Source organism: Melanerpes formicivorus, unplaced genomic scaffold, assembly GCF_026170545.1.
Source record: "Melanerpes formicivorus ecotype bairdi unplaced genomic scaffold, bMelFor1.0.p_v2 SCAF_5, whole genome shotgun sequence".
In the NCBI taxonomy this organism is placed as follows: Eukaryota; Metazoa; Chordata; class Aves; order Piciformes; family Picidae; genus Melanerpes; species Melanerpes formicivorus.
In genome coordinates, this window is record NW_027142357.1 from 2,903,929 (window position 1) to 2,926,392 (window position 22,464).

The 22,464-nt window shown below is 37.4% G+C and overlaps 1 protein-coding gene across 3 annotated transcripts in view; it reads right to left on the reverse strand.

Annotated features, from left to right (window-relative positions):
• The window catches only part of TFPI (tissue factor pathway inhibitor), a 72,836-nt gene that overhangs the window by 22,437 nt on the left and 27,935 nt on the right, over positions 1-22,464 (reverse strand). For 2 of the 3 annotated variants that reach the window (XM_068137887.1, XM_068137889.1), the window contains exon 2: positions 2,142-2,261. In XM_068137887.1, coding sequence (XP_067993988.1) covers positions 2,142-2,261 — 120 coding nt within the window. Of the gene's footprint in view, positions 1-2,141; positions 2,262-14,860; positions 15,267-22,464 lie in introns of those variants that run through there. The other variant, XM_068137888.1, reaches the window with a different exon arrangement.

Consider the following 22,464-nt stretch of genomic DNA (forward strand, 5'->3'; position numbering starts at 1 on the left):
ACTCTATGAAGTTTGTGGGTAGAGCAAAGTAATGCTGAAGAAATGGCTCACAATAAGCACCAACTCAGCGCAGGAATAGCTGCACTGTCACTGCCTTCCTCCATTCCTTCAGTCTTCCTACTTTTGGCAACTGTCGGAAACAGGATATTGGCCAAGACTGCTCCTACACAGCACATCCATCCGCACATTTATTGCCATTCATGTGGCAACTTCTGCAGCTAAAGGCACGGCTGTTTAATGCATGAACAGACACTGTTAACTAACAGTAATTACATTGTGAGAGCTCCAGTACATCCACAGTTAGTCATGCCGTAGCCCTGAGCACATGAACCTTATATGATCAATGCACAGCACTGTTGTCACTTCACTAGTAAGCAGTATAATATTTCAAAACCAAGAGTGGTGAATTATGTCTCTAATCCTCTTACATTAATACAAGTGAAAACAATACTTTCTCCCCTGGCATAACAAAAGACTCTAGCTTGACTTTCAGAATATTAAGTATAATCTGCATGGCTGGTTATTAAAATTACATTCTTTTAATGAGAAAGTGAACTGATTTCTGTATTATCCCTGCAGCACAATAAATATGAAACAGAATTATTGCAAAGTTGCTTTTCAAAACAGAACTATATAAATTAAATTGAGGAAATAAAACTTGTTCAGGAATACTTCTGAGTTCTTATGAAAAACATTTTCTGGTTTTGTTTGCTTAAGGCTGTGAGTTCTCAACCTTATAAGAGTTTCTGTGGTTGTCCTTAATTATAAAGATATGCTGTCACCTTTCCAGGCTTTCTTGTGAATGTCTGTCTTTGATAAGTGTTATCAATACTAAGCACCTTGTCACTAGTGAATGGCTGTTTCTTCTCTCTCCATCTTTGTCAGTTTGACAGCTTCCCACTCGCACACTGTTCAGTGCTTTTCCTACCCATGTGTTTCCTACCCTTTCTTTAAGCAGTTGCATTTATTCTTGATAAACCTTCACATACGAACAAAAAGCATATTCATCTTGTGAGTCATTTTGGAACACCAACTAAAGTGCTTCCAACTACTTAAGGTATTTCTGAACAATATATATAAAAGTTATCATTGTATCTTTCAGTTTTGGTTTTGCCCTTATTTATTGGTGGAAATACAATAGGTTTTGCCAAGAAAATCCTTTTCTATCCGATGGACTTGTCTTGCCCCCCTAATTGTTACTGTAATTTAAATAGTAATAGACATGGCATTTGCACCCAATGTGATCCAAAAGCACAACACAAAAGCGGGTGCACACCACATATTTTATCCTTTAATGCCTGAAAAGTATTGAATTCTAAGGTAAAATGTGTCAACATTTTATAACTATCTAACTCTGAAAATAAATGTTAGCAGTGAAATTGCAGCCTACAAAGTCTCTAGAGTTCACCACGACCACTCTTAAGAGGCCACAAGTATAATTATAATTAGCAACAATCTAGTCATTAAATAAATGAATAAATGAAAAGAGTACTGCAAAAATATTTTTTTTTTTAAACAGTCTGAGTCTTCAGTAGTCACACAAACTGGGCCCTAATTTAATTTCTAAACATCATATATCCTAAGTTCTAATAGTCAAACTCGTGACATTACTTTAATAAAAGAAATCTCTAACTAGTGAATTTTTATTTATTCAGCAATAGCAAATCACTTGAGGCTATATGAAGTGGTTCTTCAAAGACTGGAAAAACAACTAGGGCAGTAACTGCATTGTCTTTAGACAATATTCTGCCAATTAACTGTGACTGAAGCAAGCTGTGCACAGAATCGAGAAACATCACTCTACAATGTCATTTGTATTTCTGCCCCATTTGCATAGGGAGAAAAAACCTGGTTTTACCATCTATGTGTTCTTTTCCTCAGTTACTGAATTTTTCTTTGGGTCCTCAAGCAGAGCCTTGATGGCTAATGGACAATGTTTGATTAGGATTAGAAGTTCAAAAAACGTGAAGTCTTTAATGTGAGCAGCTCCCTGATAGTTAGAACCCAGTGTATTTTAGCTTAGTTCCACTTTCTAAAGTTTCCCAGAGAGGTTCACAAGTACAGAATTATATCTAGAGTGCACAGTGGGTTTTGTTGATTCATGCAATAAGTTTGTGTGTGCTATGTTTGCAACCTCTTACCCAAAACATACTCCTCTTCGCTGTCATCTAGGTTAGCAGCTGCACTCCCAGTGATACAGATGAGCAGCAAGATAAAGGTTGAAGGTAAGGACCGTTTCTTCTTCCTTCCTTTCATCTTTCCTGTATAACACAGAAATGACAACATACACTTCAGTCAAATGCCTTGAGTGCTCTGCAAAATTCATTGGCAGGGTAGTGCATGACCATATGGGTAGATACACAAACCAAGAATGCTGGGAATAATATAAGCCATGTTAGTGTAATTACAGTGTCAGCACAATGAAAATCAAGGCAAGATGTATAGTTACGCCCAACTGATCGCAGGTCTCCCATCCTATCTCCAGTACAACTGAAATCACCTCTCAGAAAACGTAATGATATAAAATGAATAATTTGTACTTTTCACGTCCCGATCAGTTTTACACAATATATAGTTGGTTTGCATGTCAAATGTTTTCAAAAGAGTTGTACTCTAGCAGGTTCCTAGATTCATTCCACGTATGTAAGACTATTTTTAACAAACATCCCATCAATTTATAGTTATCAAGTTCCTGGGCTTTTGTGTAAGTTGCATTTCACAGGAGTGAAATTTTCATGTGGGCTTCAATGTTTTAAGAAGTATTTTGTATCTTGTGTTAATTTACTTCATCTAAGTGAAGAGCTAGTATTTTTTTACAGAGGATTACTGCAAACACAGTCATTCACACAAAGAAAACACTTATTCCATGGCAGCTGGCATGTTCAGGTTGCCAAAGATGACGTTATACGTGCATGTATGAGAGTTTTGCTTTAACACTTTTACAAATACATATTTTTCAACTAACTGAAAGTTCCTTAAGGATCTCTGAATTCTAATTAGAGAATAGATTCAGCATCTCTGTTACCTGCCATCAGATACGTTTCCTATATATATCCTCTTTTCTTAAAATATGATGCTAAACTTTGGCCAAGTTAATTAATATTAACTTATTCAAAATTAAAAATCCATGGACTAGGAAGCTCCTGACCTTCAGACACTCTTTTGCCTTCATGTTTTTGTTTACATACCTGTGAAGATCCCACCTCTGCATCACCTAAAACAGTGGATGAAAGAGGGGCTGTGAGAGCTTGGAAGAGAGCTTTACAGTATCAAAGCAAAAGAGATGATGCTGAAGAGGCAGGAAACTGCTTTAAAGAGTCCAGTGCAGAGCTGCAAAGGTGTTTAAGGCAGTAGAACATCTCCCTTATGAGGAAAGGCTGAGGGAGCTGGGTCTCTAGTCAGAAAAGAGGGACGGGGCATGATGTCATTCATGTCATTATAAAGATGTGAAGGGCAAATGTCAGGAGGATGGAGACAGGCTCTGCTCAGAGAAGCCTAAGGACAAGACAAGGGGCTATGGGTGCAGACTAGAGCACAGAAGATTCCATGCAAACATAAGGAAAAACTTTTTCACTGTGAGGGTGACAGTGCACTGGAACAGGCTGCCCAGAGAGATTGTGGAGTCTCCTTCTCTGAAGACATTCAAAACCCACCTGGAGGTGATCATGCCGTGGCAGGGGGGTTGGACTGGATGATCTTTTAAGCTCCCTTCCAACCCCTAATATTCTGAAGTTCTGTAAAGTCATCTTTAATAGAGTAAACTTTTCTCTGAGTGATATATCTTTGTCTACAAAGTCAGAAATAAATCATAGTAAAACTGTTCCAGAGCCAGCAGATGCAGTTGTACCTTCAGCACCAAATCAGAGCCAGAACTCATTTTTCTCTTGGCAACTTGCCAGTTATTCTCTCCTGCAAGCAATGCTTTTCTAACTTGCAGCATATGTACTAAAACACGTTCTTAAAAATACATCTAGGTGAAATTACAGACCAGGCCATGAATAGCACTAATCATTTGACAAATTAATTAACTATTCCCTTTAGAAGGTTTCAGCATATAAACCTTTATTAGAATTAGAATAAACCAAACTAGGTTGGAAGAGACCTGCAAGATCATCATGTCCAACCCATCAACCAATCCAACCCACCCAAACAGCTAACCCATGGCACCAAGCACCCCATCAAGTCTCCTTCTGAACACCTCCAATGACGGCGACTCCACCACCTCCCTGGGCAACCCATTCCATAGCGCAATCACTCTTTCTGTATAGAACTTCTTCCTAACATCCAACCTGAACCTCCCCTGGCGCAGCCTGAGATTGTGTCCTCTTGTTCTGGTACTGGCTGCCTGGGAGAAGAGACCATCATCAGCCTGTCTACAACCTCCCTTCAGGTAGTTGTAGAGAGTGATAAGGTCACCCCTGAGTCTCCTCTTTTCCAGGCTAAGCAACCCCAGCTCCCTCAGCCTCTCTTCATAGGGCTTGTGTTCCAAACCCCTCATCAACTTTGTTGCTCTTCTCTGGACTCATTCCAGCAAGTCAACATCCTTCCTAAACTGAGGGGCAATGGGAATGGAGATGGAATGGATATAGTGCAGTCAGAACCACTGAGATGTCTTTATTTTTTTGTTTTGTGAAGGAAGAGAATTTTGGAATCAAAGGAATTTCTGTTTTAACCAGAAAATATGACAGCATTAACTTTTTCATCATACTACATTCCTGCCAAAACAAACAAAAGAGTGCATCTGTCTTTCATTCCTTCTAAGATCAATTTCCAGATTGACATAAAATCCTTTATCCACAGAAAGTTTGGAAAGATGTCTGGCACAAATAAGTTAGAACTCATTTTGTGATATTAATCGTGATTTTGAAATGACTTTTCCTCAAAGCCTGTTTTTCCTTCCATGAATAAATTCAAAAAGTGGTGTTTTCTCCTACAGATGTAGTAACTGTTCCTGGAACAGCATCCATCGTGTTGCAAATTCTGAAACATCATGGAAATGGAAAACATGCAAGAGCTATAATCTGTCCTTTTCAGGTATTTTCCAAAGAAATAGTGGCGCACTTAAACATGTTTCTAACTAGAACACCAGTTTTGCATTCCTGTATTTTTTTTACATATTAATCTAATAAAGTTTTTATTATTTTTTTATTAATCTAATTCCTTTGTGATCCTTTTGCTCCATAAATAATTTTTCCTCAACCTCTTTATTGTAGGATTTACTTATGGGCTGCTTGGCTGACCACAGGATATCCCTGCAGTATCATTAAAACACAAGATAAAAACCCATGGCATTGCGTTATGGATTTATTATCAGTGATCAATTCACCTCTAACATGCCAGATGTTTAGGCATAATTACATCCATTAATGCTAATGTCTACATTTATTTGTGTACCTCACCTGTCCTCATTTGCCTTAGTTTATTTGTGAATGTGTCTGAAAGTCTCTTGTATATATGCAATAATTATTTCCATTTTCTAAAGCCATCCTCCTCCCAGCTGTTGTCCAAATGTTATCTCACCACTGACTTTTTAAGGTATTGCACCATTTAAAGAAAGGAAGAGTCTGTACTGAAATACTCATTGTTATCCACTGAAAACTTGTGAGTTACAGTACCTGACATTAGCAGTAGCATGCTCCCTTTAGGATGTTTTCAGTATCTCGTGTCCACCAAAGAACAGGTACTCCCTCTCCACTTTTTTTCTGAGGATGTACCATAACTTAAATTGAAGGTAAATTAACTATTCCACACCAAGGGTGATGGCCAACCTAGACATTACTGGCACAGCTTCAGGAAGTTTGTCCTGAATTTGATCAGCTTCTGTGAAAGTGCTAAAGTTTAATGCCAAGAGATCCACAGAAACAGATCTCTTTATATACTGCTTTGAAAAAATAGTGTCTTAGACTTCAGACACTAGAAACAGATAATATCCATAAGAAGCAAATATTTGAACATATCAAAGAAATATAAGAGTATAACACAAATTCAAAACAAAGAAAACAGCTAAAGAGGGAGTTCTATGGAGTGGATTTCCACACAAATTCAATAGAGGTAGTAACATTTCTTTTAATTTCTTACAGTCCATTCTGTGATTTCCAGAAACAGATTACCTCTCACCATGCACTTGGCCTAATACCAGATTTTTCTCCATGCAAAACTTTGTGGTACAGGGTCTTGGAAAAATTGTACATTTTTTTATCCGAAGGTTAGAGAAACAGTTACAACAAATCATTTTATTCCCCCTCGAGAAAAGTCTGCTCATGCTTTCAAAGAGGAATAAAGCAATTGTGTTCAAGGTAACCTGAATTTGTTTAAAATTGTCTTTATGATTTGAGAGACAGCTGAGTTAGGACATTAGTCTGACATTAACTAAGAAAAAGTTGCATGGGAAGAAACATTACATAACAAATTCCAAACAGCTGCACACGAATAACCATTTAGTATTATAGTGTAAATAAAGGTAGTGATAGTTCGACATCATCTAGGCTGAACAAAAGGATAAATATAATAAAAAAAATCTGATTTGATACTCCATAATGACATTTACACTTTGCCTGGCTCCATGCAAGTCCATGGGACTGAAAAATTACAGAATACGCTTTCATTTGCAGGTTTTTTAAATGACATTGGGAAGGGGGAATTTCTAAGCACATTGTTTTCCTTAGCACTTTTAATTTGCAACCATTGACACAGTTGTGACCCTTCATAATGGAACCCACAAATTATCCACAACCTCAGTTGCCCATGAATTCATTCCAAATTTGCACCTGGACTCTTATTTTTTGTATTTGATTTTTTCCAAACATGATGGAAAAGCCTCTCACTAGATCAGGAAAAATATGTTTGAATTTGGTTTTGGATTACTCAGGTTCCATCTTCCATGTATCTGAAGACTACAGATTCAGATTTCAAAATCTAGTAATCTGTTTTAACACAGTCATCCACTACTCACAGAATGACAGAAACATTCAGGTTGGAAAAGACCCTTGGGATCACCAAGTCCAACTGATAACTCTACTCTACAAGGTTCACCCTTAAACCATATCCCCAAGCACCACATCCAAACAACCTTTACACATATCCAGGGTTGGAGACTTAACCACCTCCCAAAAGCTTGTTCCCAATTAGAACTCTTCCCAAAAGCTTGTTTCCAATTAGAAGGGAAATATAGGAAATCCTTAATAACTTTCTACTTTTAATTTGAAAACAGAAAGAATGCTGTGTATCATAAGCTAGAAAATACGTATCCTCATGATTATGAGGATAAAGTCGTACATTTGTGCAGACAACAAAAATCTTATCAGGGTACAGTATTTTTAGTCTTTCACTCAACTCCTATGTTCCCTTAAAACAACACTCTGTCAAAAGTTGGGCTTCTTGAAGCTTGGGCATTTTCCCAAGAGGAAAAATCCAGGCTTTATAAGTGCCTGCCTTACTGCAAAGTCCACTGACCAGACACAATCTCCTTTATCTTCTTGCTAACCCTCCCCCAAGGTCACACATTCCCACAACGCTATGTCAGGTATGGGTGGAGGTGAGATGAAGGATTTAGTACTGAAATGATTAAATCCTTCTGCAGTTTAATTATTTCTTATAAGTCTTAAATGAAGAGTGAAATCCAAGATCAAAGTGAACTTGGCACAGCTTTTTCTATTACGAAAAGCAAAACTTCTAGAAAAGTCCAAGTTTTCTGATTTGATGTACAGCTGCCCAGTAACATAATTGGAAAGCTCTAAATCTCCTTGATATTACTTTCTTTTTAATGATTTTTATTTGTGTTTTATTTTATTTATATGGAAAGCACTGTTCAAAATACTTACCTATGACATTTGGCTCAGTAAAATATGACATATGTTAGTGAAAGACTGTCTGTCCTTAAACATTTTTAGTTTAAACAATTCATGTTAAAGAATCTGATAATCAAGGCCAAATTTTTAATATCTTTGAAAGTAAATATACCACCTTACTCCAGGAAGGTCCTAATTCAGGGCAGTCAGGAATCAGTGCAGCATTAACACCAGTTTTTCTCTACATCAAAGTCATAAATGCAAGTTTCATATATTCCTAATACATTTCCTTAGGAGCTGGCACTCTACTGCTCGGATTGCTACTTTTGGAACGAGACATTTGTATATTTATAACGTTTCAGTTACTTGACAAAGGGGATCAAATATCTATGAGTAATAATTGGCACTGATTTTTTTTTACTGGTGTAATTAAAATTATTTCATTTGTGAATAATGCCATTAGCTGCCCTCAAGCTGGCACATAAGCAGACCACAAGCAGTCAAGGAAATTCCCAATAATAGATCCTTATCACTTTGTCTTGTAACAATGCTTATTTCACCTTGTCACCTAAATACAGAAATACAAGAAAGCTCTCAAGACTTTGTGTTGCTAAAGACACTATAAAACTCAATGTGTTCTCCATGCAGCTTGCTATCTCCAGACCAAGTATTTTATATCTGTATATAGATATTTTCTTTTTCTACTTAGCAGTCTGTTCAACACCCAATTTCTATAGTTAGCAGAATGTTTAGAGGCAAACTTTTTTCAGCATGGTATTTATCTCTAAGTAGCTAACTGGAAAAAGCCAAGTAAAAGCCAGCATTTCCAGTAGTAGCCAAAAATCAGACAGCTTTAGAAAATAGCATAAAGTGACATTGTAATGACTGCAAAAGTGACTCATTTATACTGGCAGCCCAGGAAATGGAAGTGCACACACATATACACACACACTCACAAAAAGAGCGAAGGATTTAAGTAAATAGAGCAATGAATAGCAGGAGGTAGGATGTGCATAGTCAGAGGCCAAATTTAGCGGTCTAAAATTAAAGCTAAACCAGTTTAATTAGACAGGATTATAGCACCCAAGGACTTACGATATAACCCTATGTTTTCTTGTATTCCCTACTAGGAATTGTATGACATTTAATTAGGTGTACCTGTAGCATTGTCTCCCAATTGGCAGTCAGTGAGTTCCCTTCAAAAAGATTTTATTACATGGGCTATTTTACAGCTGTTTGAAGGACCATGTTTTCTGATTTGCTCTAGAGTAAGTATGTAGAATACAGCAAGCATGAATTCTGTCGCCCTTCCTCTGATGTAAGACAGGTTGGACTCGATCTTTGAGATCTCTTCCAACCTTAGTGATACTGATACTGAAACTGAATGAAGAATGATGATACATGCCTCAGCATTGTAAGTTCAAGCGCCAGGGCTGGTCTGTCATTCAAAACTGACTTCTACCAAAGCAAAGTCTTGCAGTGTCACTGTAACTTAATAAAAAGGGAGGCAGTCTAGTGTGGGTCATCAGCACACAAACATTACTGATTCAAACCATAATGATAAAAACTGACCTTCCCACTCCCAACTTACCCTAACAGTCTGTATTAGTCCTGAGACTCTGTCAGATTCCATCAAGAGCTTCAAAATTCCTTGTTATTATGAAACAGAACTTTAGTTGATTGTCTACCTTTTATTGTTTAACGTAAGTTTTCTTGTCTCTGCAATATTTCCACCTCTTAAATTCTCAGATGAAAATTGGGAAGAAGTAACAATCGGGAAGTGAAAAATCAAAGGTCTTCATCAGTTTTTATACTGAAAACTTGTATGACCTGACATCACTGTCTAAGATTTAAACTCCCACTTTGTTTCTGTTTTTACTAAGGTTGTAAATGTTGTTTTGCAAAACAACTGATACATGAATGGAAAAGAAAGCTTTGTTATGTTTTAAAGTTGAAATACCCACCACAATTAATATGCCTACCATAAGAACACCCTTCTGTTTTTCATATAACTATAGACCTCTCTTGTCTTTTCACTTTCCTTTGTCAGTTCTTGTCACTTCTGCTTTAAAACCAGCTTCCATCTTCCAAATTTAGCTTCAAGACCTATTTACTTCCTTCTAGTCAGCTCACCTCCTGGTACTGGCTACTTTTGCCATCCTGTCTCCAATTATCTTGAGACAGAGCTCCAGAATTCTGATTTCTTCCTCCACTGAGTTCTTTCTCCTATCTGGCTGACTTGGGGCCTCACATCCATGTTATCCATCTCCCAGGAGCTGGGAACTGAATATGTTCTGGGAGGCGGAGAGATCGTGAGATTACGCCTTTGCACTAGCCTGTAAGTGATATTCCTAACTGACTGCTTGTGTAGTTCTGGCACCCAATGGAGAGTCCAAGCAAATTATAAACTCTGATGTTAAGAGTTATGTTAAGAGTTACCATTTTAAATAGCTACATTTTTCACAGGAACACTGAATTTGCCTCTATCAAGTCTTATAAAGTACTACTGATGCCTTTATGGAGAACAACTAATGATTTTGTAGCTATTTTACTAGCCATAGGGGGAAAAAACCCACAATATAAAACACATGCCACAGGATCAAACATTATGAGTTTATCATAAAGGATATACTGACATCACTGTTTGAATTTCAGTGTCTACCTCCAAATAAAAAAAATAAGACAGTTGTTTATTTACATGCGGCTACTATATTTCACAGGCCACATCCCAAGATAAGGAAAATCTCTTCTCCATGCTTTTGTAGCTTTTAACATGCAAAGGAAATGTTATTTGTGCCTATGAGAATATTTTTGTATGTGGACTAAACCCAATTACTACTTCACATAATTTTATAATCTTGAAAATCAGAACACCAAAGCCACAACACTCAAACTTGATACTGGGACAGAAGCTACCTGTTTGTAGCAGAAATATAGGTTGTATCAACCTACTTTCAAACAGAGAATGCTGTCAGCATCCTAACAATAGTAACTCTCAGTGCACAGAAGCTACTAGCAAAACAGACAAACAGAAATATTAATCATAGTTTAAGAACAGAGCATGGCAGTCCCAACATGAGCATTATAAAGCCTCAGCCTGTATTTTTTTCCAGCAGTTTGAACTGGAAAAGTAGATTGTATGTTTTCAAATCTCAGATGTACTTACTGATAAATAGTCATGCATTTAGAGGTCAGTTGACTTACCACAATTTTCTTTCCTAAAGGAGTCACTTCAGGCCTGTGTATTTGTCATCAACTCAGTTGTGCCTAAGTTCACATTGTGCACCCTATAGAAACACAACCGCTTGATTTCCCTGGAGTGAAGCTGTCGGTATAATGGGCAAGCACAGAAAGAAGCTCCCTGCCCCACTGATACCTCATCACCAATTCTGACTATAACTGACCATTAACCTTTAGTAACCTCATCACCACATAGGTGACATTTTGCACACATACCAAAGATTAAAACACCAGTTTCTTTGCTTTGTCAAGCACGTTGAGCTCACCTTAGATTCTCAGCTGGAGACACCACATAAATGTTTATTGCTCTGGATGTATGAGCTTTGGATCATCACAGAACTTAGAAATGTTGTGTCGTTGGCTGGAATAGCCGCGCATTCAGATCACCTCAGATTATCATCATGCAAATACTTAGGGTCAACATGAAATAACACTGCAAGGGTCAAATTCCCTTCATCTCTCACCACAATATAGATAGTGCTGCTTATTTGGGTGGCAGTTCTGTGAACCCAGAGCATTCATCAGTCTCAGAGCACAGAAAATATCAGGCTTATCTTTCCACACTACATTTCTCTGATTGGACAAAGCATAAATCATTGTCTAGAACCTCATTATGTCAAAGATTGTGTGAATATGGAGGGAAAAGATTGTTCTCAACCAAAGCAGAAAATGTTTACAGAGGATGCTAATACACTATTGCAGACCTTTCTTTGAAGGTCACAAAGGCCATGCCAACTAATTATTACCTTCATGTAGTACTTGCATTTGTAATTTACTTACTGCAAGTGCTATTTTCAATATAACTGCTTTAAAATCACTTCTTTTGGAATGCTCTGTTTTCTGGAAGAGATTTGAACTTTCTTGAGTCCAAATCATATCTTGGGTTCAAACACCTAGTCTTATTTTTTCACTAAGCACCAAATTGAATTTACCAAAGTTAACTTCAGGGGTATGCTCAGGGCCAAACAGCACGTATCAAGGAAGATAGCAACAGCAGAGAGAATGGAAAATGAACAGCTGTATTAACAGCAACAGGAAATAATTAGGGAACACGCACAAAAGAGTTATGAGAGAAAATTTAAAGGTCTAAAAATAAGTCTATTTTGCTGTGAAATAACTATGAAAGGAATTATACAATTCTCCATATGGTTTTGCTTCATTCTCTCCCCAGGGGCGCTCTGTCCCTATTGCAAAGTAAAAAGAGTTTCATAAGAGAAACACACACAGAAGTAGGTTTTAAAGACAGTTTCCCCTGGTTTCAGTATGAAGAGCAGCTTTGGATATGAAGACCCCATCAGCGTCTCCTAGTTCTTAGAGAAAAAATAAGATTTTTGGATTTAGTCCAAACAAAGAGCAATACTAAGTTCTGGAATTAGATTCATGTTAGTTTTGCTCCAAAGTTGTGAGATATGAGAGCCATGCAATCCTTGATGCTCCAAAGCTCTACTGATATTCTATTTTTTTCATTTTCTTTTCTCCCCTTCTGACTCCCTCTGGCATACATTCTCAGAAAATACTGCGTACACACCAAGAAAATCATGAGAGTTACAAAGCACTTCAAGCCACTACCACTTTATTTTTAAATGCAGAAGAGAGTTACTGCCAGAATCACCTATTTAAATTTAGATGCTAAAACAGTTTCCCACACTGTGAAAGACAGTGTCAACATCTCTCTCTCTCTTCTTTTTTTTTTTTTCAGAGGAGATTTGTTATTTGTTTCCTGAAACAATCCTAATGCCATTGATATATCCATGACAACAATAGGTGTTCTTTGCCCTTTACTTAAATTAGTTTTATTCAAGTTCCACAGGGTCAGAAGAGCAGCATGAATGTTATCAGTGCCCCTGTACTGGAGAAGAGACAATCTGAGTGTTAGTATCTGTCCCTGTTTATGCATCTAACTTGGAAGGGCTGCTGGAGAAACATACAAACACTCCTTGAAGCTAGATCTGGAATACAGTAAATGGCTTTCTCTAACTGTGGGTGTCATTTAACTAGGGTTGAGAATTCAAACTCACTAAAGGCTCTGGACATGTTCTCTGAAAGCCCATTAGGAAGTCTGCTCTTTCACACATTTGTTTTGTTTCCTAGACACTATATCCTGGAGCACTTCCCCCCTAATCTCTTAAAATTTCCTTTGTGAGAGAAATTCTGTCTCCTTTTTGTACACCCTCCCTCACTGCCCTTTAGATCTGACACTAAACCTTTAAGCAGGTTCCAACAATTTATTAACTTGTAGCACTAGACTCTCAAAATTATCTCCCTGATAAGATTAAGGAGAGATATGTCATTACTTGTTTTGTCTGTCCCGAGTCAAAAAGATCATGAAACTTTAACTTAATAGCTATTCTGCATTTAATATGCTAGCTAGATGAGTAATAACTGACTTTTCATCAGCAATATTAGCAATGTGGGCACTGTACTATAAGGTTAAATGCACTTCAAAGGTCATAGAACTACACCAGACAGCTGAATTGCATTCAGTCTCCAGATTACAAATTCTGCAATGCACAATGTAAGGATAAACATAATGATTACTGAAAGTCAATTTAAAGCACACTTGGAGATTGTCCAGCATAAAAGTTATAAAAATGTCAAAGAAATTGATTTATCAAGCAATTGCTCACATGACTGCTTTTTAATAAACTCTTTCATGTGGGACACACTTGACAGGAGAAAAGACCAGAGCAGAATGTGTTTTAATCATCTTTATCTCCTAGGCATTGCTCTGTGTGCATTTCAGACAAGATAAACTAGATTACAACTCTGAAATTCAGTTTGAACAACAATCCAGATACATTTACTGTGGCTGTAGATACTTGTTGCCTTCACAGACAATCACAAACTCTCTCCTACTAGAATCAAATAATGGGAAAGAGATTACAAAGGGCAAAGGCTGTCAATTTTCCCCAAGTAGGTGCCTAGCAATTCCTACAGCATGCCTTTGCTGCTCATATCTGTACTGACAGCTGGACTTCCTGCCTTTGCGTCTCTCCATAAGACATTCAGGAAGGAAGGTTTTTATCTTTATATTTTTTCCATGAAATACTTCAATGACTAATTTCTAGAGTACTGAGTCACACTGACCTTTCACATACCCTCAACATTGGTATTGTTCTCCTTAGTCCACTTTTCCCATGCCTTTTGTGAAAGGCCTGAAATTGTACATAAACAGAGATATTTCAAGTAAAATACTACCAAAATTGCCAACATTTGGGGTGAGTGGTGTTTACTTTTTACGTTGACACTACTGTAAGCCTTATTCATTAGCCTCCTTTTTAGTTTCTTGAGAATTTCAATATACCTCGTGAGTGAAACTGACTTATAGTAGCATCAGCTTAATTTGACTCTCCTAAAATGTTCTTGTACTGCTCAAAATGTTAATTGCTTCACATGTTACATGCCTTAGAATGATTTGAATTAGCCTGGCAGACCACACTGCCTGAGTCAAGCTTCCTTTGGAGATAATGTAGTGGAGAAACGTTTAAAAAAAACAAAATATTTTTATCAAACTCTAGGTATTGATCACAATATATTCACCTGTAGGGTGGCTTTCTTTCAAAGAACTGACTTAAGGCTCAGAATACCTTAGCATGAGATTCTGACAAAGAAAGTTAAGTTGTATTAGTAATCACAGAAGTATATTCATTGTCCTGCTGTTTTAAATTTACAGAAGAAATGTCTCCCTTTTTACAGCACTCGTCGCTGGACTTTGAATCTAAGTATCTACCACATTCTAAAGAAAACATACCAGTAGATACTGCTTTCTGCTAGATAAAGAAAAAGAAATTAATCTCTCCTGCTAAACTGAAAGTCTGTTACAAAGTACTCACCAAACTCCTAGCAACAGCTGTTGAAGAAATCAAGAATTCCTGAATCAGCGCTGGTTGTGAACCTCTCCTACTAATTCACGTTGAAGGGGTGCGGTGTAAAGCTACAAAGGCAGAACTGCAACCTGATCTTCCCAGAGCAGGCTGCTGCCTGCAGATTAATCAGCTACTCGCTGTTGTTGCTCTTTGTAGAGCGCACGGGATCGCCCTGCAGCAGCGGCAGGCACGCTTCCTGTTTAAAGTTTTGTGATCTGCCTGCGCTTTAAAGCAACTGTTTTCTTCTGAACACGCTAGCTAAAATGAAATGCCCCTTTAAGGAATGAGAAACAGATCGTAGGATTTTCTTTTCATTGTACCCCGCAGGCTGAGCTATGGCTCACGAGGATGCCATATTCACTCCTGTTGAAGGAGATATGTTGTAGTTAACTGTCGAATTTGGTCTGTCTGCGTGGTTTTAAATGAAGTCATGCTACCCATTGCAGATCTGGGCTGCATTCCTCACAGTATCCAGAGCTGCGCTAAAAGGCTGTTCTGCCTTCACCTAGAACATACTGTCTACTTACAAATTACACGCTAGTGCTGAAACGAAAGTTTAAAGCATCATTAAGAAGTGGAAAACAGGGATGGGGACTCTGATGCTAAGACTGTAACCTTGTATCTTGTGAATGCAGAGAGACACTATTAGAATCTTAGTTTTGGTCACAAAGCATGAGAAATCCCCCAGTAATGAATTAAACAACAAGAGATGGAAGTAACAGCCGAAGAAGGGTAATTTAACACAGTTAGTAGCTGTAACTAACTGCAATTATTTGTTGGCAAAGACAAACAGGTGGGTTAAATCACTTTCACTGAAGAATAATATTTATCTGTTTATCAGCATTCTGAATCGGCTTGGAAGTTTCCAAGTCAGTTAAGAGGTTAATTATCTCTGACCCAGACAGAAGTGCTCCTGGCAGCTTCTTAGCTCTCCTGTCTGTTCTTCCCAACTGTAAAAATGTTTGTAACACTTCTCAAGGTGAAGTCAGTAGTCAGCCCAGTATACTGACTACTAACTGGATCAATAATCGCATGGATTAACTGATCTGAAACAAACTGGAAGCACCCACAAAGTAAAGGGGCAGGTTAAATGATGGGGGTGGGGTTCTACCATACAGTTACTAGTTACCAACCCCTGGCGCAGATAAAGAGAGAAGCAACACAACTCAGGAGAATCAGTTAAGTGGGAATGGTCAGCCATTTGTGTGACTTGAAGCCTCTGAAAAACACATTTTAGGAGCTCACGTGTTAAGAAGTTAAGAAGTAATATAAATCAGTGCTATCCCTAAATCACATTGAAGGTCAGAAGTAAGCTCTAGTGAGATAGCTGTACTAAAATGACACCACAATTTAAAGAAAACTCAGTCTGTACGTTTACATGGAAACAAATCCTACTAGATCTCCAAAAAATTACATAATACTTCATTTTGCATCCATGTGGATGCCAGCAACAGTTTCCAATTCACCTCACTGTACTAGCCATTTACAGATGAGCTGCTTCATTTTTAGTCATACCACTGAATGATCTGAATTTACCAGTCCATGCAATTATATTTCCTGTCTAGGGATTCGAGCTGCCCAAAACTTCAGGTGGGCTTTATTCATTTCAATGAGAATTTTTATTTATTTAAACGAATTTTCAAAGGTTCTGTGTCATACTGTGTTAGTGTAATTTCTTCTTTTCTCACAAGATGTCACTGAGGTCATTCAGATTTGGTGTGCCAAACAATATAGAGTGATTCTGAAAGAAATAGTCCATACAAAGATGTAGAAAAAGACTATGTTAAAAGATATTTATTTTTCTTGTGGTCAGATAAGTTGAGAAACACATATAAATAAAAGCACATTAGAATAAGAAATCTTTGGAAAGTAATAGAACAGGATGAGTGTAAAAATACTCCCATATGCATGAAGAACACAAATCCAAAAGGAATTATTCAAGGAAACAGTACTTCATTTTAAGAGAAATATTTTTGCTTTCTATTTTGTTAATGTTTCTCCAGTTCTTGCCTGTGGTCTTTCTAATTTAGTTGTCAGGAGATTTTCTAGGCTCCTTTGCATCATAACTAACTTAAAGGCTTCAATTGACACTGCAATCAGACTTAAAAGACAGAACCAAAACTGTTTTGAACCTTTGGTGGGATCAAAGAATTCCAGTCAGCTATGACTGCCTAGACAATCACACTAACCTCTGGATTGCCCTGAAACATGCTGATAGTTTAAGACTGTTGTCAATAGCTAAAGGTCCATAGTGGAAAAAGTTCCTAAAATTCTAAATACCAGGGTTGGTTTTTTTGTTTTGTTTTGTTTTTCCATTTTAGAAGGGGCTTTCAAGATGAGCAAGATGAAATTTGTGAGTTCTAAAACTAGTTACTGAAAAGTTCATATTGGAATCTAGAAACCTCTCAAAAAGTATAACTCTCAAGTCACGAAACTCACTGACATAGCTGCTTCTTCTTAAGAGATCATCTAAGCCTTGGTGCTCTTCTGAAAAACCCAAGAATCCTTTCTCAAGGAATTTTTAACCTTTGAATATGTTACATCAGCATTACAGCATGTGCTCTGTGATTCAATTGCCAATACAAAAGCTGCAGTCCAGAAGATCGTAATTTCACATGACTTCTGAGGTCAATCCAGAGTCATTCTCTGGCCAGTTATGCAATGGCAGGAATTAACTGTACACATTAATGAATCAGTGCAAGAAAAGACCATTTCCAGTACAGACACCAAAAGGCTACCTAACAAATTCTGTTGGTTTGTTGTTGTGGGTTTTTTTTGTTTGTTGACTTGGGTTTTTTTGTATGTGTGTTCTTTTGGGTTTGTGGGGCTTTTTTCTTCCAGATTACACTGGCATGAGGGAGCATTTTTCGTAACCTCTATGCCTCACTATGCATCACAAAATAGATACATGCAAAATGACAGCTGAAGTAAATTAAACCAGAGATGCCATATAAAAAATGCCTTGTACAAATTTCTGGAATACTCAAAGGTAGTTTGACTCAGCAGAGTTCAAAGTTGAGAGGATTAGATTTAATCTTCTCATATTACATAGAATTCCTACCCACAAATTGAGAGAAGGTTGGCAAAAGATAACAATTCTAACAGGAAAAGGCTTAGGAAAAAGATGCTTACAATACATAGGCCAAAAATGTCTCTCAATTTCTTGAGTCACACCAATGACTTTATGTCAGATACTCCACACAATATGCTCCATCATCTGCCATGGTAATACCACAGCCTATATTCCTACTACAGTGTGGCAGCATTGTTAGTGCCAGCAAGACATCCAGAAAAAGGCTAATAACTAACCTAATAGCTTTGGAGGACTGGAGCAACATCACATCTGGAATGTCTGTCCTCAATTTGGATTAAAGGTCATGTTGATACCAAAAGAGATAGAGGGAAAGAGAGCAAACTTCAAATTCAAATTCTCCTGTATGATGTAGCTTTATTGGTGCAAAGAGAATGGGCTTTAGCAGAACACATTATACTCAACCACAGTGCTAAATACATGGTGTTCAGAAATGAAAATGATGTACAAATGTCTAATCTTGTTATTGGTTTACTGTACCAGAATAGAAATGAAGCAGCACAAAACTGTCTGAAAAGTTTTGTGTGTGTAGATGTTTGGGGTTTTTTGAGCTCCATCATCCCTGAAAAAAGATTTTATTATGTAACTCAGAGAAAATACAACATTTGCTTACACAAACTATTCTTCAGATGGTAACACAAATGCCTCTTGGTGAGGATGTGACATTGCTTGGTCTTTAACAATATAGATGTTTGTGATGTTTTGTGGCCCCCTAGTGATGCCACTTCATTTTTCTACTGCTCAGTTTTTTCAAACTTTTCATAGAGGCAAGAGTTTCCTCTCTTCTGTATTCAACAAACAAAATAAAGATTAAGTACTTCTACTTGATGCTTGAATTAGGTGAAAAAACATGGGCATTTCTGAACCCTCATAAGGAATCAGGGATCAAGCTTACAGGAAAAAATACCACCAGCATAGTTGGCTTGTGAGCCTAAAGTCAAAGTCAGGATGCAATAGTCGCTGCCACCATACAGAGTAAGAGCTCCCCAGGCACTTTTCCTCAGTGAAGACACTAATCATCTTGCACAGTGCAAGGCTGTTGCAGAATTTCTGAAAGCACTGGAATTTGCTGCTTTTCATGCACAATGGCATGTCACAGCAGACACTTACAGGAGGGGACAGTCGGCTACTTACCACACACTCCACGTTTGTGCTATTAGTATTCAGTTTTCTATTTAGGTGTTATCTTACAATTAGCTGATCTTTTTGAGGCCATTGAAATATATGCTTACTTTTCCATGTGAGGTCATGTGCATGTCACACAACTTCAAAAATTCACCCAGGTTCTAAAAGAGGAACTTTAAAGTTCCTTTTAACAAGAGTTTTGCAAATTACCCTATTACTGGTTTATATATGTTATATTATTTGAATTGTGAGGGGTTTTGTGGCATTTAGTATTTAATGTCCACCTAAAAACTACATGAAAAGAAGTGAAAGTGAAAGATCTCCACTGAAGGGAAGATCAGAACCCAGCAGCTGGCCGTTGAAAACCTGTGCTTATAATACACTTCTTTTCCCCCTTAATGTTGCTCTTTCCTGTAACTTCCTGTTCTTATATAAAAATCATGGCTACTTCAAGCATTTTCTAAAGACTGAAATTAGAATGAACAGAGAGGGTGACTGTTGCTGCTGATAGCACAATATTGAGATAGTACAATGAGAAAACACAGGCTTTGTTTCTGTCCTCACGTCAAAGATAGTAATGACTGAAGTAATTCGGTAAAAAATAATACTACTGTAGTTGATCAAGGGAAAGGAGATTGATTTTGAAAGAGGAGAGAATCTTGCAGTTTCGCACCCAGACTTATTTTATCATATCTATCTGGGGGTTTTATGCTTTGAAAGTCAAACATGTAGCAAGGGTAAATTGGGTAAGTATATTACCATTATTTTTCTAGGGGTGAGCAAAGGAAAAGGAGTGATATCTGACTGTCAGACCAGTTTCTTACTGGTTGAGAAGTTTCCCCAGTTGAACTATCCAACATGTTTTAAAAGAAACAAGGATCTGAAAAGTCACAAGGAATACATTCAGCATCTCCCTTTCTCATTCCAAGCACAGTTGTCCTATATTAAGCAACTAATTCTCCTGAAATTAACCTTCTGCTTTGCTCAGCTAAAGAGCAGTGTTTCTGCAGTCAGCTGACACCACTATGCCTGCTCCTGGAAAAAGTTTGTATTCTGAAGTTATCCTTCTGTCAAATCCAGTTCCAAAAATAACACCTCCTTAAACAAATAAATAAAAAAATTAAAGAAAATTGTTTTCTTTAAGTTGAACCCTGCCTGTCATCTTCTATCCTACAGAAATCCAGTATTGGCATACCAACTGAAGTGCCTATCAGATTAAAGGGAGTTAAATACACAACAGTTTTAGTAATTTGAAAATTGCTTAAACCAAGCAGGGAACAGCAATGCAGCTGTGACTAAGGCTTAATTTCTATTTCATTTCCTGGTATCAATAGCCAAACCATTGCCTCTTGCCAAAGCACAGATGTGACAAACTTCCATGAATTTCAAAAATCAGTTTCTATTTCTATCTTTTTTAAAAGGCCAGAGATAAGGTACTTCCATAGTACAAATACAATTATCAGAAATTTCAGAAGATGCCATGTAATGTTTTGAATAATATGGAAATTTCCAGACTCTATTCCATTCAAAAACCTTTTGTATAACAGAGGAAGTAGGGGGTCAGGTCAGTACCAGATGCTGTTCCTTTCTAGACTCAGAAGTTATGTGAGTTTTGAATTTCATTAGAAATCTCACACAACCAAAACAGAATAAGGGACTTTTTACATGAAAGGGTGGTAAACATTGTTACTTTCCCTGCATAAGGAAGGTTTCTTCCTTTTGGTCTTTTTGTTTCATTAATTTGATAAAAATTGAAAAACTTTCTGTCATCCTGCTGCATTTTATTTAGATCTGAGGTAGATCATATCTGAAGCAAAATATAACAGTATTACCTACTGAATTCTGTTGTTATTGTTAATAATGAAAAAAGGTTATGAAATGCTGCATAGTCTTGTTGAAGAAAAATTCACTTGACAAAGCTCTTGTTTTAAAAACAATAGATTCCTCCTTTGACTCAACAAATGTCCAACTCTGAAACAGTTATGGGTTAATTAAACAACTATGTAATTTTTCGCTCTTAGCTGTTGATCACATTCTGCATTCTCACAGTGGCTGTTTATTGTCTCAGTGAGTCCAGTGCTTCACAAAGGATCTTAGCATCCACGTTGTTTAGCAGTCATTCTAAAAGCAGATCGAGTCTAGAAGTTACTGTCTCAGTCACCGGGTGTCACTGTTGCAGCGCTACAAGCAAATAAACTTGCTTTATTCCTTCTTTATTATCAGAAGCACATTCCTGCTCAGGTTGAGCCAGTGCAACTTTCATTACAGTTGGAACATTTAGAAGTGCTCAGGCCTGAGGGAAATTTATGCTTTCAGGGGAGACTATTCTGTCAGTGGCTTTTCATTTAAGTTTTAAAACTTTGTTTCTAGTTTAATTTAAAAATGTGTCCTTTTAGTTCTTTGTTTCTGCTGCTCTGATGAGAGCTTTACTACTGAAAATATTTTTGCTATAAACACACAGAACACATAATTCTGGTACTACATATACCTATACACACCAGGACCATATTTCTGTATTTGTGTGTACATATAACACCAACACAAGGGATTAAAAAATATTCCCAAATTGTTTTCCTGTTAGGTTCATCTAAGCAATAATTTAAATTATTAGTTATTGCAAAAATAAAACATCTACCCATGGCCTTCACAAGCCTGAGAAAAAGCTGAACAGTATGAGAAATGTCAATCTAGGTTTGCCACCTTGAATAACTTAAATGTCTGTAAGAAGCTCACAGTCTCACTTTTATAGGGGCTGCTCCAAACCCCCTTGAAATGTACTACAACCACACTAAAGTCAGCAATTAGACGTAGACTACCGTTGTTTTCAACTCTGTTTAAATGAAACTAAATGGAGCCCAAGTTTAGAGAGACAAGCACAAAACAAGCAGGATTTCCTATTCATTGGGCTTTCCACTGCTTGCTCAGAAAACTGTGAGAATGTCTGTACTTCCTTTGTCCTGGTAAATGACAAATGGAAGTGAAGCTTACTTTCTTGATGGTGAAAGTGACTGGGAGACACCAGATACAGATGCTCCTGTGAACAGAACACTGGTCATCTTCTGCGCCATTTTGGGTTTTTTTTATATACCACCTTCTCAGCGGTTGAATTTTTCTCTAAGGCATGGCCAAGGAATAAATAAAGAAGCTACAGGAGATGCTCCAACCATGACATAAGGACCAACAGCAGGAGTTTCACAATATGCTTTCAGAAAAGTATTTTGAGGGTATGAGTGAGTGGATATGGCAACTGAGGACACCACCATTCGCTGCCAGTTCTGTGAAGTCTGAGCAGCTAGTAATGAAACATTTATCAGTGGACGTGCCAAACCTGTATACACCCCTGAGCCCCTGCTGC